This window comes from Schistocerca cancellata, chromosome 1, assembly GCF_023864275.1.
Source record: "Schistocerca cancellata isolate TAMUIC-IGC-003103 chromosome 1, iqSchCanc2.1, whole genome shotgun sequence".
NCBI classification, from domain to species: domain Eukaryota; kingdom Metazoa; phylum Arthropoda; class Insecta; order Orthoptera; family Acrididae; genus Schistocerca; species Schistocerca cancellata.
The window spans coordinates 951,462,094-951,479,977 of record NC_064626.1 but is presented as its reverse complement, the minus strand read 5'-3'; the positions used below and the strand labels follow the sequence as shown (position 1 = coordinate 951,479,977).

The 17,884-nt window shown below is 38.2% G+C and overlaps 1 protein-coding gene across 1 annotated transcript in view; it reads right to left on the bottom strand.

Moving 5' to 3' along the window:
- Window positions 1-17,884, bottom strand: part of LOC126088246 (uncharacterized) — a 206,978-nt gene that overhangs the window by 39,112 nt on the left and 149,982 nt on the right. The window contains exons 4-7 of the mRNA XM_049906379.1: window positions 17,345-17,434; window positions 16,169-16,327; window positions 12,500-12,625; window positions 4,789-5,026 (exon numbers count right to left, since the gene is read on the bottom strand). Coding sequence (XP_049762336.1) covers window positions 4,789-5,026; window positions 12,500-12,625; window positions 16,169-16,327; window positions 17,345-17,434 — 613 coding nt within the window. The remainder of the gene's footprint in view (window positions 1-4,788; window positions 5,027-12,499; window positions 12,626-16,168; window positions 16,328-17,344; window positions 17,435-17,884) is intronic.

The following is a 17,884-nucleotide window of genomic DNA, read 5'->3' as shown; positions in this document are numbered from 1 at the left end:
TATATTGATACTGTTGAGGAACAGAGAGATGTGTAAGATCTTATTGGACAGTATAACATGTAATGCAAAAGAAACATAAAAAAGAACATATGCTCAGGCTAAAAGGTACAGACCGTTGCCATAACAATTATTATGTCATTTAATGTACCTGTTTTCACAAAGTTATTGCTGTTCTCAGGTGCAACAGTGATTCAGTGTTGCAATATTTTCTATACAATTCACAGTGTCAAAGAATTGTGTAATTTCATATTATTTTTATGATTGTTGGAGTATTAATCTCATACAGCAACAAAATTATACATCAGATGCAATGAATATCACTACATGCTATCAGTCAAATCTACACTAATAATAAACGGGTAAAAACTGTCATGTCTGTCAGTCGAAACATGCTAATCTCCAAAACTACTGGACGAATTTTCATAAGCTTTTCACAGGTAACTTGAGTGTAGCTTGGGGGCAACAAATATGCTTTACTCCATCAAAATTGGATCACAAAAAAGCAGAGATATTGTAGTTTAAAGTTTTATCTAAAATGGTCAACTCAGCTTAATAGTTTGGATACTTAATCATCATGACATAGTACATCAAAGAACCACCAAATGGCACTGTTGGTTTTTTTTAACTCAGTTACAGATGCAGTTTTGATAGTTTACATCAGTGATAGTATGAGGCTCCACAATATGATCTTTACAAAAAGGAACTAACAATGACTTTACTTGGGCTAGGATATAAAGAATTAGTGATTTCTCTTTGTGTATTAAAAATGTAACAACATTGCCTTGCTTTTCTCAAATGGTTTTATTTTTATTCTTTGCTGGAAGAAACAAATATATCATGTTTGCTTTGTGATTTGTCTGCCTACTCATTACATTTTGATTTTGTTTTGTTTACGAATAATATTACCTAGAAAATGGTTGAGTCTTCCTGAATACATCAGAGTGACTAAGAGGCCAAGGACTATGTGGTAACAAGAATCCAACGATTTTCTCAAGCTGCAGCAAGTCTTGTCTCACAGGCTTCAACTCACTCTTTGAAAACACTTTCCAAAAATGATGTGTGATGCAACTCTGATCGACAGTGTCATGCATTATCTGCTTTTCTGAACCCTTCAGTCATAGAGATTCTCCAAAGTAACATCACAGAAGCAGAAATTCTGATGTGAAGTGGTGCAGGCAAGCGAGTTTTTGTACCCTAAATCCCATTTATTCCTAACAATTTACCATTTCATTTTGAACATGTACAATTCCTTATGAGCGTAAGTTATGCCACAACCATAAACAAAGCACAAGACCAGATAATGCATGTTGCCAGAGTGAACTGGACAGCTCTATGTAGCTCCCTCCCATATTAGTGAAGTAAACAATCTGGTTCTGTCCCCACTGCATCCAAAGAAGCTGCACAAATCAAAAATAAATTCCAAGCATGTGAAGTCTCAAGCCCAACTATAAACAAATACTCAGGCAATACTGGTTTCTCAGCTAGTTTAACATAAAATGACAGTGAGGATAGCATTAACGACCATTTTCTACACACTATAAAATTTAACTCATCTGAAGAGTTTGAAGTCTACAAAACAGTGGCAACTAAAATTTTTTTCTATGTATTTATGATATAAACTAATTGCATCATAGACTGATAGAAGAAAAGGTAGCAAGCCTAAGGAGGAGTTGTGCGAAATAAACAAAAGTGGATAGGCTAGTTTCCACTTCTGACAGGTGTGATTAATTCCAAGCCAGCTGCATAAAAGTGGTTTTAGTAGCACCACTATGAGGATGCAAATTAGGTTTGCTTTCAGTAAACACTGAAACACTCGACAGATTTAGTTACCTTTGATTTAAAGCAACAAAGATACCACTGTCATCATCTTACCGATTTTGAATGAGGTCGTATATTAGGGTTACAAGAAGCTGAATGTTCCTTCTGTGATACTGCAGAAAGACTTGGCAGAATGCAACCACTGTACATGATTGCTGGCAGCAGTGGTCACGAGAATGTACAGTCACAAGAAGACTAGGCTTTGGACAGCCATGTGGCACTACTGAGAGGAAAGATGATCTTGTTCAGTGTACAGCTCTGGCGCATCAGACTGCATGGGCAGCAGCAACTTTAGCTATTACAAATTAGGTACTGCAAAGACAGCTCAGAGCCAGAAACCCTGTAGCATGCATTCTAATGATCCCAAACCACTGCCATTTGTGACTTCAATGGTTTCAAGTAAGAGCTAATTGAAGGGCAGGGTGGAGCTCTATTGTATTTTCTGATGAAAGGTGGTTCTGCCTTGATGCCAGTGATGACCGTGTGTTGGTTAGGTGGAGGGCAGTTGAGGGTCTGCAACCAACTTATCTGCATTCTAGAAACACTGGACCTACACCAGGAGTTGGTGTGTGATTTCATATCACAGCAGGAGCACTCTCGTGGTTATCCCTTGCACCCCGACTGCAAATTTGCACATCAATCTCATGATATGACCGGTTGTGCTGCCATTCATGAAAAGCAGTCCAGGGGTATTTTCTAAGAGAATAACACTTGCCCACATACCACTGTTGCAACCCAACATGGTCTACAGAGTGTCTACATGCCTTGGCCTGCTCAATTACCAGATCTGTCTCCAGTTGAGCACATACGTGACATCATAGGATGACAACTCCAGTGTCATCCACAAACAGCATTAACTGTCCCTATGTTGACTGACCAAGTGCAACAGGCATGGAACAACAACCTGAAAACTGACATCTGGCACCTGCACAACACAATGCATGCACGTTTTAATGATTTCATTCAACATTCGCAATAGCTTATCTCGCACTTTCATCAACCTGTGACCTTGCAATGTTAATCACTTAAATATTTTACCTAGACAAATATATTCCTGAAATTTCATTACACTAAATTTTTTTTGTATTGCAATTTTTTCTGTCAGTGTATTTTATTCAGTATGAACTAAAAACTCACTAATTACATTTTTCATTAATTTATTGATGTATAGTCTTCTTTAGACCCCTCAGAAGACAGTAACCTCAGGAATGTGGAGTGAGCCAACATATATATCGATCATGTGAAATGTCTTAATAATCAACTGCCCATAAAATGTTGTGAAACTGTGCTTAGTGAAGATAAATGTAATGTACTGAAATTAACAGAGATGACAGTGCTTTGAAAAGCAATGCTGCTTTCTCAGTTTTCAGTGTAAATCAATAATTATTTGTATAATGTACACTGAAAGACTGTTACATAAAACTACAATGCCATGATAACTTCAACTGTACTCAACTGTGGTGAGAGTTTTACTAAGTCTGAACAGATTTACGTATTTCTAATTTTCTCAAGTACTGGTGGTACTGTGTAAGATAAGACCAGGAAGTTAAGACAAAAGAGACTTTGTAGAATAAAGAGAAATTCTGACACACATTTTCTAAAAGGAAATTCCACCACATATTTTGTAAATGTGTTTATTATATATGTCAATTTCTACCTATAAGAGCTTCATTTCAAACACTAATAATTCATTTGGGGTTGCACAAGTCATGCATATATGCCACAACATAGTTCTCCACAGTGGAGGGGAAAAACACTCTTAACGTAGATAAGAATGATTTTTCAAGGATGAGTATACACTAGGACAGAGTAATCTGCATGAATAATAATAAGCCTTTAAATGGCATTTGTACTTTTTTTTTATTAATGTCAAAAGGATGTTAGTCTGATTGGTGGATGTGCACTAGTTGAACAAGCCCAAACATTTTTTTCTTTTCTTTTTGACTTTAAACCATGTGATAATTGTTTGAAACTGGTCTGTAAAGCAAATCATATTTAGTAGCAGCACAGTGGAATTTTTGCCTTATCTTTATTTGCCCTGGTAAGATTACAGCCTTCAAGCCATCTCTTACATCTATGAGAGATCTTTAACAATTTTATATTACAGTATGCACACTACATGAGCTCTAAAATAGATACTATTTCTGAAATTATTCATTCTGGAAACAATTACTTGGCTGTGACTAAGCCGTTTCTCCACAACTTCGTTTCTTACATGAATGCTTGTCCTGCGAGTTATGCAAGAGAGCTTATACCATGTTTCAAAGGTAGAGTAAAAGTGCTAGTAGAAGTAAGGGCGTGAGGACAAGTCGTGGGTCATGCCTGCATAACTCAGTCAGTAACAGCATTGCCCATGAAAGGCAAGATTCCAGGTTCAGGTTCCAGTACAGCACACAGATTTAATCTGCCAGGAAATTTCATATGCTTTCTTGCTTATTTCATCGTGTCTCTCAGACAGTGCAGCAATGCTTCCTGCCTTCAAGATAACAACAACAGTTTTGATCAAAATATTCACACTGCCTCTTATCTTTTGTCCTCATATTGTCCCATGTTTTTCTGCTTCATTCAAACTATACTAGTTTGCACAGTGGTGGATTGCAAATATGGGCTATACAAAAGAGACTTTTCTTCTCTCTTTCATAGTTTTTCATAAAATTACTAATTTTAAAATACTTCCCTTAATTGCAGAGTCAGTAAAAGCTCTACCATTATCGTTGAAAAACAAAACTGCATTTCAAATACTGGCTCATCCAGACAGTTACAAATTGCAAAATAAATAAAATGAGATAAAAAAGTGATACGATGCACACAAACATTTGAGTAGTTGTGGGAGCGAGTGATCAATTCTGAATGCAAGCTCTCAGAAACCTTGTGTGATTTTGCAAGCTAGCACATATTCCCTAAGAAAGTGGCTGCCAACATTTATATGCATTACTTTGTTCAGTCAGCTTCAAATAATCTAACACTCACCAAGAAGAGGACGCGAACGTCTATGCTGACAGCATTTTGTGGTACTGTTAGCCAGTGACACAGTTCCAGAGCTGGTTCCAACACCCAATGGAAGTGATCTTGGACGTGTCACTGGTAACCAGAGCAAAGGTTCCACTGACATGTCTTCCCAAAGTGCCCCACTGCTTGGAGTTGAAAGAGAAGTGGCAGGTGTGTCAGGTGATGGAGTAGCTGAGCACAAGCCAGGAAGCAGTACATTCTGAAATGCAAAACAGGTACTTATAAGAGCAGTACTCAGTCAATATGAAATGCAAATCACAAAAAGCATTCATGACAGAAAACCACTCTATTAGCTATAAACAGCGCATCAACACACTGCCTCAGTTCATTAAAGATGATCAACAAATCTGATTAACTGGTGAGTAGATCAGAGCTTCTAATTAGTTCATCCCCTCCAGTTATTTCAAGTACAATCACAGGAGGTGAAGAGCAAACAGGGGACTAGCCAGAGAAAATGCAGGAAGCACTCACTTAACAAAAGCAGAGCCAGTCAGGGGATTCCGAGATACTGACTACTGCACTCTGAAAACTTATTTCTATTGCTATCATAGAAGATAATAGGATGTTATCAGAAAACAGAGGCAACACTCATCTGACAAAAAACAACAACGGGACTTTCATATCTATCTATGTGTACATCTACACTCAACAAATCACTGTGAAGTGCATGGCAGAGGGTATGTCCCATTGTATCAGTCATTAGGGTTTTCTCCCCATTCCATTCATGTATAGAGTGCAGGAAGAATGATTGCTTAAATGCCTTCATATGTGCTGTAATTAATCTAATCTTGTCTCAAAATCCTTATGGGAGTGATATGTAGACATTTGTCTTCAAGAGTCTGCCAATTCAGTTTCTTCAGGATCTCGTGACACTCTCTCACGGATCATGCAAACCTGTGACCATTCGTGCTTCCCTTCTCTATAATTGTTCAATGCCCCTGTTAGTCCTATTTGGCACAGGTCCTACACACTGTAGTATATCAGAGCTTCTTATTAGAAGTGCAAGAGTGATTTGTAAGCTATCACCTTTGTAGACTGATTACATTTCTCCAGTATTCTACTACCACACCAAAGTCTACCACTTACTTTACCTACAAGTGAGCCTGTGTGCTTGTTCCATTTCATATCCACAGAAATAGTTACACGCAGTATTTGTATAGGATGATGGATTCTGACTATGACTCGTTGATGTTATAGTCATAGGACATTATAATTATTATTTTTTTTTATTTTTTTTATTTTTTTTATTTTTATTTATTTATTTATTTATTTTATTTATTATTATTATTTTTTTTTTTTTGTGATGTGCACAATTTTACGTTTCCCTGCATTTAAAGCTAATCTTTGCAACACTTTGAAATCTTATCAAGGTTTGACTGAATATTTATCCAGTTTCTTTCAGGCAGTACTTCATTATAGATAGTTCCATCCTCTGCAAAAAGTCTGAGGTTACTATTAATATTGTCCACAAGGTCATTAATATAAAACATGAACAACAACAATCTCAACACCCATCCCTGGGGCACATCCAAAGTCACTTCTACATCTGTTGATGACTCTCCATCCAGCATAACATGCTGTGTTTTCCCAATAAAAAAATCTTCAATCTGGTCACATATTTCCCTCAATACCACATACAATTCCACTTTTGATACGAAGTATAAAAAATGGCTCTAAGCACTACGGGACTTAACATCTGAGGTCATCAGTCCCCTAGACTTAGAACTACTTAAACCTAAGGACATCACACACATCCATGCACGAGGCAGGATTCGAACCTGCGACCGTAGCAGCCACGTGGTTCCGGACTGAAGCACCTAGAACCGCTCGACCACGGCGGTCGGCGTATGAAGTATAGATGTGGTACACAGTCAAGTACTTTGAGAAATCAAGAAATACTGCATTTACTTGGCTTCTTTGATCCAAAGTTTTCAGTGTGTCATGTGAGGAAAGTGTGAGTTGGGTTTCACATGACCAATACTTCCAGAATCCATTATGTTGGCATTGAGGAGGTCATTCTGTTTGATATATATCATTGTGTTTGAGCTTAGAACATGTTCTTAGATTCTACAAGACACTGATGCCAAGGACACTGGACACTAGTTTTGTTGATCACTTTTACTACTCTTCATGTAAATGAGCATGACCTGTGCTTTCTTCCAACTACTGGGCACAGGTTTTTGTTTGAGAGATCTGTGAGATGATGTAGTTAATGAAGGGTGCTAACTCAGCCACAAACTCAAGATAGAATCTGATAGGGATTCCATTGGGACCTGGAGCTTCATTCAACATTAACTATTGCAGCTGTTTCTCAATACCACTGACGCTAAAACTTATTTCACTCATCTTTTCAGTGGTACGAAGATCAAAGTGGAGCAATTTTACTGGTTTTTTTTCTTTGTAAATGCTTTTGCTTTGCTACTTTCAATTTCAGTTCCTGTCTCATTCACAAGTGAATGGACACTAATTTCAGTGCCAATTAACAGCCTTTACATTTCACCAGAATTTCTTTGGGATTTTGTGACAGATCATTTCAGTGTCTTCTGCTATGGTAGTCACTGAAGGCTTCACATGTTGCGTTCTTGACAGCCAAAACACATTTCATTTACCATCTTTCTACCTATAGCTCTATGCCTTATTTTCCATCTACTATACAGCAGTCCCTGTTTCTCTGAATTTTCTTTACAGTGATTGTATACCATGTCGGATCCTTCCCGTTATGAACTGTTCTACTGGATATATATCTATGCAGTTTGTGGTCAACTATTCTTTCAAACTTGATCCACAGTTCCACTACATATTTGTGTCCTGTGGTAAAAGTTTTAAGCTCCTCACTAAGATATGGCCCTACTAACTTTTTTATCTAGTTTGTTTTGGTGTGTGTGTGTGTGTGTGTCTTCAGAGCTTATGGGCACTCAACGGCAAGCATGTCAGCACCCTTACCGTCATTGAAACAAACAAATGTGGATAAAGTATCCAAAATTGTTTCATACAGCAAAGTGGAAATCCATAAAATGATACTCATTCACTCACTCTCACCTCGCTCGCACTGAGCCACACAATCACTCTTATCTCATATGCCTGAAGACAACTGAGAAAGGGTGAAAGGTGCTAAGCCTGTGATTAAAACAATGTAATATCACACAACAATCAAAAAATAATAATAAAAAGGGGGGAAGGGAAATTTGAGTGGCTGACCACTTAGAAACTGCATGGGTGAGCCAGTCTCCCCATTAACACATTAAGAACATCTCCCCAAAAATTTAGGAAACAAGTTGGACATATCACAGAACCTTAAAACTCTCACCACATCTGTGTGTATGTTACCTGAAATAAAGAGCAGATGTGCTGGCAAATCTGCTGCTGCCTTCTGGTCAGAAAATAAACCACAGTCTCATATAATGTGGTGCACAATGATATGTACACAACAAGCACTACACATTGGAGGGTACAAGAAACCATACATCATATGGCTGTGGCCTATGTGAAGACAATAAGGAGAATCTTGTCCCATCCACATGGCTGAAAAGAGGTACACCACTGCTGCACTGTAGGTTTTGCTAGACAGAGCTTATTGTCCATCACTTCCAGCCACTCATCTTCCCATCAGCACATAATGCTGTAACTCAACAGTTAGACGAGAGAGTGCACACTGATCTAACCAAGGATCAAGACATGCCTCCTTGTCTGCTACATCTGTCCTTTCGTTCCTCGCAATAGCCCTATGCTCACAGCAGAAACACACCTCCTTCCCCAGCCATTGTAGCCAGAGGAGGGTAATTTTCTGAGCTGGATACAAGTGTTGCAGTGACTGAAGGGCACTCATGGAGTTGGAACAGATAAAAAATTTAGCAGATATGGCACACCTCATCTGCTCCAGTGCCCTGAAGAGCACAGATAATTTGGTATCAAAGACGGTGATCTCTGAAGACAACCAAATCTTGAGGAGACAATGATCAGCAAAAACAACAAAACAACCAACAGAGTCCCCTGTTTAGGTAGCCCCATCTGTAAATACAGCTACATGTTTGTGGTGCCCATTTAAAACGTCAGAAAACATCACATTAAAAACATAATCAGAAATGCAATCTCTCTTGTGCTGTACTAAATCTAAAACTGCTCTCGGCTTCTGCAGTAATGAGGATGGCAGTCAGTTAAAACTAAGGATTTGAGCCTGTACATATCCCACACGAAGGGACTCCTACACATTTCGCACAGACCCAAAATGGCCTCATTACCTGTGGGCGATTCATAAAGAGGCATTCCACTGCAGGATGAGCAATGGTAAGGTACGGTGCGGAAGTGGGAGCATGAGTAGCTGACACATCTGACGAACGATGATAAGCTGCTGCTGGATGGTTAGTAGCAGTTCACCAGCCTCTCAATGGGTATGGGGCTGGTCCTGCAGGCACCCATGTCCAGCCTAATTCCGTCATGGTGTACAGCATAATGACTTTCAGGTACAAAGATCTTGCTGATCCGTACACTGTGCACTTATAACTCCAGCCGCAATCAAACAAAATCCCTATAAAGCTAGAGCAGATTTGCCCTGTCCCTTCCCCATAGTTTGTGTTGAATACTTCGTGTGTCCCATAGAGAAGCACTTTTCTGTCAGAATATGGCTGCATTGCATAATCGTAAAATAAATTATGTTTAGTTACATCAAAACAGTGTGCTCGGTGAGTAGTGCCTGACTAAAAATCCAAATATCTAGAGTTCAATTCCCAGTTCAGCTTGGAGCTTTTTTTTCCCTTTAACACTTCTTTTCCATCTGTTCCAATGATTTGTTAATGTGAGAAATGTTCAGTTACACCACGTCACATGAGTCCATTATTACTATTCAGGTCCCCTTAATAGTTGACTGGGTAAGTCTGTTCTAAGATCGGAGGGAGGCAAGGGTATACAATCTCCAACACGACCTCTTGGAGTGGGAATGACATTTTCACCACACTTATAGGTCTTATGTTATTTACAATCAATTTTGGTGTTACATTATACCATCTTCAGGCCCTGAGTACAGTTCACACATCACTTTTCATAACTATGTACATGCAGCATCAAATTATCTTCAGTTTTCAAAATTGATCATCGTGAATTCCGTTAAACTAAAATAATTTGTTTACATATGCACATGTGATCAGCAAAGTGATGAAAACTTAACAAAAGACAAGAGCTGTGGGTAGTGTCTATACTATATCATATTTATATACCTAAAAACAAAGATGATGTGACTTACCAAATGAAAGTGCTGGCAGGTCGACAGACACACAAACGAACACAAACATACACACAAAATTCAAGCTTTCGCAACAAACTGTTGCCTCATCAGGAAAGAGGGAAGGAGAGGGAAAGATGAAAGGATGTGGGTTTTAAGGGAGAGGGTAAGGAGTCATTCCAGTCCCGGGAGTGGAAAGACTTCTGCTCCCGGGACTGGAATGACTCCTTACTCTCTCCCTTAAAACCCACATCCTTTCGTCTTTCCCTCTCCTTCCCTCTTTCCTGATGAGGCAACAGTTTGTTGCGAAAGCTTGAATTTTGTGTGTATGTTTGTGTTTGTTTGTGTGTCTGTCGACCTGCCAGCACTTTCATTTGGTAAGTCACATCATCTTTGTTTTTAGGTATATTTTTCCTACGTGGAATGTTTCCTTCTATTATAACTATATCATATTTATAATTATTGCTCCAAACTGTGCAGCCTATGGCATAGATGTGTTAGGTAAGAGCAGTGAAGGCACACAAATTGATCATCTGTACATGAGATTATTCAGTAGAATCAGCTTTGACTACATCAGCCCTAGGAGAGAGGCTGTACGACATTGGAGCAGTCCCCAACAGACTGTCTTTGCTTCTCATTCTGTCTGGTAAGTTGCCCTTAACCTGCAGTTCTGGGTGACTTTTCCATAATTCTCCAAATTTCCTAAACCTCAACAAGGCTTTCCCTTCATACCTCTTCCTTCCTTTTCAATCCTTAAACCTAAATAAGGAGCCATTGGCTCTGAAAGCTTGCGCATTTTGCTGACTTTTATGTGTTTACTCCTGCCACCACTTGGTGAACAAGGTATTTTGTTTATACACCTACCTCAGATATTAAATAAACTTTTATGAACATGACAGCAAGTGCCGCATCAGCCATAACCAAAACACACAACACTAGAGCAGGAAAAGATGGCTAAGTTTTCAAAGTTCTCTGTATAGATAATTCAGAGACTTCATTCACGTAGGTCAAGGATCAACATTCAACACTGCAAATATTGCAAACAAGTCTGCGCCAATTTGTTCCAATGACAATAATATGTCTGGATCCTCCCTTGTTACAATTGTTCAAAAAAAAACATGGACATGCAGTTTCCTGGGCTCTTGGGTGTCCAGCCGGTTGCATCGTTGAAGTCCCATGATATTTTGGCAAATAGCCTTTCTGATGGAATGGTCTGTCTGCTAATTGTCAGTGTTGTTTATGTCTGTCAGTTGGGCTTCAATTCCCTGTGCCGATAGTCCGATTCGAAAACAAGCTTTAAATGATAAATCTAGGAATATACTGTAGCCCCTATCTTTCTGTAGAGGACATGTGGTCAAAATTAGATCAATTATTAATTACAGCACACACAGAGGCATTGAAAATCATTCTTCCCACACTCCATATCTGAATGGAATTGAGAGGGGTACCCTCAACCATGTACTTTGGAACAGTCTGTGTAGAGTATGGATTTAGATGTAGAAGTCACAGTAAAGCTAAAATTGGTACAGTAAAATGGATTGGTGCAGTAAAAGTAGACCTGAAAAATGCAGCAAAAACACAACAAAATATGCCACACAAAAAGCTTTTTACATGGAAGATTCACCACTGAACTGTTGACCTGACAGAAAAACTTAAGAAAACCAGAACAACCTAACATGATAATAGGAGAAGTGTACATTCTGAGAGAATGAGAGAAATTTGGGCACTATGGAAAGGTCAAACAAATCTCTGTAATGCCGTTTGTTGTACACTGTGCTGGTTAGTGCTGCCCAGATATCGACGTCATCATCACCATCATCATCGTCATCATCATAATCAAAAACAATATGTATTAACCTTTATACATAAATGTGACATTATCAGAGCCAACAATTGATGATTACATGCAAAAAGAAGTGTCAATAAATAAATAAATGCCAAGGCTTAAAAATGATTCTGAACACCATAAATAAATAACAAAAATGTTCTAATAAGAATAATTTTGCGATTTCTAAGTCCAAGTAAAATAAAACTGAATTATTTTAATCTAAAATTGAATGACAAATAAAAACAGACTTAAAACCTAAAACAAAGAGGTAACAGTTGGCAGTTCTATTGCATAAGAATAGTGTATCTGTCCTGTACCTCATGTTCCTATTTTGATGGCTGGTAAATAAATATTTCCTGTATTGTTTGTGTGCCTGTTGACGACTCAACACTTCCACTGTTCTGCAAGTTGTTACCTTTATTTACAAATTATTTATATTCTTGTAAAGCTTTCCACATCTTACTAATATATACACCTGTTTTCGGTTTATCATACAACATTAAATCAATACATTTTATTTTACTAAATGAGGTTATTGTCTTTAACTAGAATCAAATCAGTAATATGTGGAGTTAATGGTTTTCTCTAAACTTCACATTAAAAAGTCAGGAATTTTACAAGAAACTAACCATGGAAGCAGGAGATGGAGTGGGTTGAGGCTGCAACTGCTGCACTAAAACTGCTGTAAGTGCTCGGTTCTGAGCTTCAAGATCTTTAATACGTCGTTGCAGAGTGCCTATTTCTTCTCGCAAGCCCTGGAAAAGATTCCTAGTGTTAACATGGATTTCAGTTAAAGAACATAAATTACAAAAGAATTACTAACAGTCCATAACTGATGTCATGAAGTATACTAACAATACCTAATGTCCAAAACACAAGTTATCAGCAAATAATTTAATGAACTGCCACAGTATCATACAACATTTTATATCAGTTGGTACTCAACAGGTTCAGATACAGGTAAAGCCAGTACAAATTTTTAAATAACAGATGACATTTTATTCCCACCCAAGAGGAAAATGGAGGTTGAAAAGATTTTCAAGCACATTATTTCGTGTTACTTGATGAAATGTCAGTTTTGTACAGTTGATAGCTATGATGACTGGAGCACTATTATTCCAAAGTGTTTTCTGCAGGTAATATGTCATTTTGGGTTATGATTACAATATAATTCCGTAGTGGGCTACAGGAACACTTTTATTTGGATACTGTGTGCAAGGTGTACACACTTCCACATTTGTGAGTAACATCCACATGCTAGGCTTTGGCTTATGTGATTTCACTCGCACACATGTTGAAGTTACTGCATGAGCAGAAGGCTCAGCTGATGGGCCTTTGCCAGACTTTTTCAACATTGTGTGATAATGGTTCACTTCCATCATTCCTGGTGTCATTTTAATGAGAAAATCACATTTCCTATTCAATATAATTACCAAAAACTACAAAAAAAATTTGAAAGACAAATTGTTATCATGATGGCTCGTTTAGACAGCACGGTACTTTTTATGGGTCGACCGAAGCGTCCAATCCCACCCGTCGGCTTTGACCCATGAGGTAAGGCTGTTGTGGTGTATGATGTCATGATGGCGTGGAGTTTGATTTGTGAGTGTGGCGTGTTTGTAGGTGTCGTCGTGTTGTGGTCCGTTATGCCCTCTGGTGGTGTGTTTAGGGGTTTTGTGTTGTGTGATGTAATGGGTTCAGTTTGGTCTTGCTCATTGTACTGAGTTGTTCAAGTTTTGGCTGTGTTTCTAGCGGAATTCGTTTTAGTGAGTTAACGATTTAGTGGTTTTTTGTGAAAGTTATTGTAGTGCTGTTCACTGTAGGTCATGTGTTAATTTGAGTAAATTAATTGGTTGCTGTTTTTGGTCAGGTATGAATACGAAGGATAAAATCAACAGCACTCACCTGCATGCAATGATGGACAATACTCCGTTGGAGCTTATTAAGTTCTGACAGATCTTTAGTTTGTTAGCGGAGATTGTGTAGTGCTCTATTTGTGAGCAATAAATGAAATTGGCCATAGTTCCAACATCTTGGACCAGGGACTGTTACATGTGGTATTGCCGTAAGGATGGCATTTGGCGCTCCATATGGCGCAGTTCCTAGTTCAAGAAGTCTCGGTTGGGCATGCACGAGATTGTATTGATGATGTATTATTTTTGTTATAGATCCTTCACATAGTTTTTGCGCGCATGAGACTGGTGTGAGTGAGAGGAGTGTGCTTGATTGGTTTTCATTTTGTTGTGAAGTATGTTCTGAGTTTATTAAGTACAGGGGTAAGTTGGGTGGGCCTGGGGTGGTTGTGGAGTTGGACAAGTCACAGTTTGGGAAAAGGAAGTATGGGAGGGGTAAGTCTGTGGTTGGTGTCTGGGTGTGGGGGGCTGTTGTTCCGGGGGTGGGTGTTCCGAATGTGTTTTCAGGGTTGTGGAGGGGAGGTCTAAGGTGGAATTAGTGGGGTTAATTGAGGAGTATATAGAACCGGGTTCCACAGTAGCTTCAGATGCAACATTTTCTTCCTATAGGGGGTTGGGTGAGAGGGGGTACAATCATTTAGTTGTTAATCATAGCTTAGAGTTTAAAAATTATGAGACGGGGGCTTGTACAGATACTATAGAGGGGATGTGGGGAGACGTTAAGTTAGTTCTTGGGAGGGGGAAGAGGCACTCTTCCAAGCTTCAGTCTCATTTAGATGAGTACTGTTGGCAGAAGAGCGTCCCTGAGGGCTATTGTTTTTTTCAGGGCTATTAGTAAAATGTATAGGCCGAAAGTGGTTAGTTTGGGTGGGTGGGTGGGTGGGTGGCTGCGGCACGGGGGAAGGGGGGGGGGGTTGGTTTGTGATTTAGTTGTGGAGGATCTATTTTGTTGAAGTTTTTACTGAGTTGTAGTGTGTGATTGAGATTTTTTTTTATTTTGCATTTGGCTTTTGTTTATGGGTTTTTTATTTTGGGGTGAGGGGGGTGGTTGGGTTGAAGGGGTGGGGTGTGGGAGGGTTGGGTCTTTCTTTTGGTTGTGTATTTTTGTGTGTGTGTGTGTGTGTGTGTGTGTGTGTGTGTGTGTGTGCGCGTGTGTGTGTGCATGCGCGCGTGATTGTGGTGGCTGACCTTGGTTGTGGCGCCGGAACTATGTTGTAGTAAGTTTTTATATTTTTTTTTGTTTTAGTGTATTTGTTGTGTGTTGGGGTCGAGGGAAGTGTTCCATTACAATGTGTCGTTGCGGCTGTTGGTGTTCCAGTTTCGGGAGTTGTTGTTGAACTATATAGGTCAAGGGAAGTGTTTGATCCCAATTTTTGTGATCGAGAGCTGCTGTTTAGCTATACAGGCAAGGGAAGCGGTAGATTCTAACTTGTGGGATCGGGAGCTGCTGTTGAGCTATGTAGGTCAAGGGAAGTGTCCGATTCCAGATGATGTGTTTAATGGAATTTGGGGAGTTTTGTGTTGTCGGTTTTTTCGTCATTTTGTTTGGTTTTGTATGGGGTTGTGTGTCTAAATTTGTTTATATTTAGTTTGTCCCCACCCAAAAAACCCCAATTTCCTGCGCTTGTCCCATTAGTGTCATTAGGCTTTTTGTGGAATGTGTGTGTGTTTGTTTTTCAATGTATTTTCATGTTTATAATGTTTACGTAATGACGTCTTAAGCGCCATATTGGATTCGTGGTTTATGGTCGTTTCCGCCATATTTGTGACGTCATGGGTCAAAGCAGACAGGTGGAATTGGACGCTTCCGTATTTCCCTTTTCATAGGCTTGGGCACATTGCTCATGCTATGCTCTTACCTACCTCAAGCCTGATAGCTGATCCACCTATCCATTTACAGGAATATCTACTGTGCACTGAGAACCATAATGCAAATTTGCAGTCAAAAACCATTGCTATGAGTGAAAGAATATATTACACTTAAAGAAATGTCACCTATGGATTAGAACACTGAAATAATTCAGCCATGCATATGTTTCATATACTACATTACTAACTTTCTGCAAGAAACTGGCCTCAGCTATGAGAGTCAATGTGGACAAGTGCAAGACAGAAAAACACTGGAAGTTAATCACACAAGAAAATGTATCAGTGGTGATTTATGAAGGTCTCACTTCATTTCCTCATGGTCACAGTCAATTTACTACAAGGACACTTAAAGTAACACTACAGAAAAAGGGAACCATAAACATTATTCTTCTAATAAATCACATTATTTCTGATAAAATATGCTAGTGAAATTTAATTTTATTTTAAATACTATAAAATGAATTCTGTTTCATGATAAATAATTTGTAAATATAGCATGTCATCTACTGTCCTTACTTTCTGAGACAGAAGAGCTCGCACCACTTGATTTGCCACATCATCAAGACAACGCTCATACTGACGTCTCTGTACTTCTGCATCATGGCTGAGTGAACAGTTATCATTTTCTAGTACACGTAGCCTCTCTAGAAGAGCAGTTTGCACTTCACCTGCTCCCTGAAAAGACAACAGCATAGAAGTGAATGATGCGTCAACAATTTTAGAAAAAAAGTGAAGTAATGAAATATCTGTTAACAGCAGCAATCCAGTTTTAAGTGCAGTAAAATAAATTTGCTATTCTTAAACTATTTTTCTCTCCTGAGATCATTATTTGTGAATATTATCATTTGTAAAAATGTCCACAAAGGGCACTGAAAAAAGACTGTAAAAATTAAATGGGTACACACAATGCAGTGAATGTCTGAGTCAGGCTAAAATATCTGTACAAAGGAGGGAGAGAAGCTAGAAGAAAAGAAAACACAAAAACTGTGAACTGAAATAAAATTAGCATCTCTATAGATGGGGATACATGCTACAAGTTTGACATTCACAGCCTAATTTGAATGAATAGTGAATAACATATAAATGTGTACTTAGATCGTGCCAATATGTCGCTATGAATGTGAAACTACAATATATGTCAGGTTTTGTATTTTGATTTTCAAATAATCTAGTGACTGAGAATTAGCTTGACTCAGGTTGTTTAAATCTCGAGTCAAACTGTTCCTATAATGTACAAAGTCAGAAAGGTATCTTAAAAACCACAAGGCTTAGTTTCTTTCTGTTTTGATCAGTCAGTAGCATTTAGAGGGATCACAATGAAGATTTTGGAATATATCATTCAGTGTATATTTTAGCATACAGCTTTTCTTTTAGTTCATCACTACCAAGTACTATGACCAAATCAAATGAATTCCAGGACATACATAAGAAGAATAACGGCATGACATATCTATCTTCACAATTTTTTTAAATTTTAGTTTTAACAAAACAAATTTATTTCATGTATTTTCCTTAGTGCTGAAAAATTGAATAGGAATGTTGGCCATATAGCAAAAAGTCTATGGCTGAAGTATTATGTGATACAAATAGCAATTTTTTTTGTCTTCATAACTATTTTTTCACTCCATTTAATCGGGATTAATATCAAAATATTGATAGGAAAGTCATGTTTTTAATACCACAACAACTTACAGCTGCTTCCAGTGCCCGCAGTTGTTTCCTCAGAGCTTCATTTTCATTTCCTAACTTAACCAATGTATTCTGGAACTGATGTATGCGATTCTGAAACCAAAAATCAATAAATAATATTAGAAAAAAATAAGATAAAACATGGCCCTTGTGCACACCATACTTTAAAATCTTTTCCAGTCTTCAAATAAGTGTAATTGTAAGACCTGAAACTCAAACATGTACCTTAAAAATTATTGCTTCATAAATTTAGGTACACATGCTCTGTCCATATATATTACTAAATTAAAGTCTCCCACCACGTTTTTCTGTCTGTATATGAAGGATAATCTCGTCAACTACTGCAGGGCTTTTGATAGAGTTTTCACTAATAGATAGATTGATTCATGAGGAATATTTATGTATGTATTTTATTATCGTTACACCAGAAAAGTGGCCTGGCTGCAGATTACTTAGTGCTAGCCATGCAAAGCCTGGGCAGGTCAATAGTTTTATTATAAAAATATCTTAAATATCTTAATCCTACATCAGCGATTTGAATAA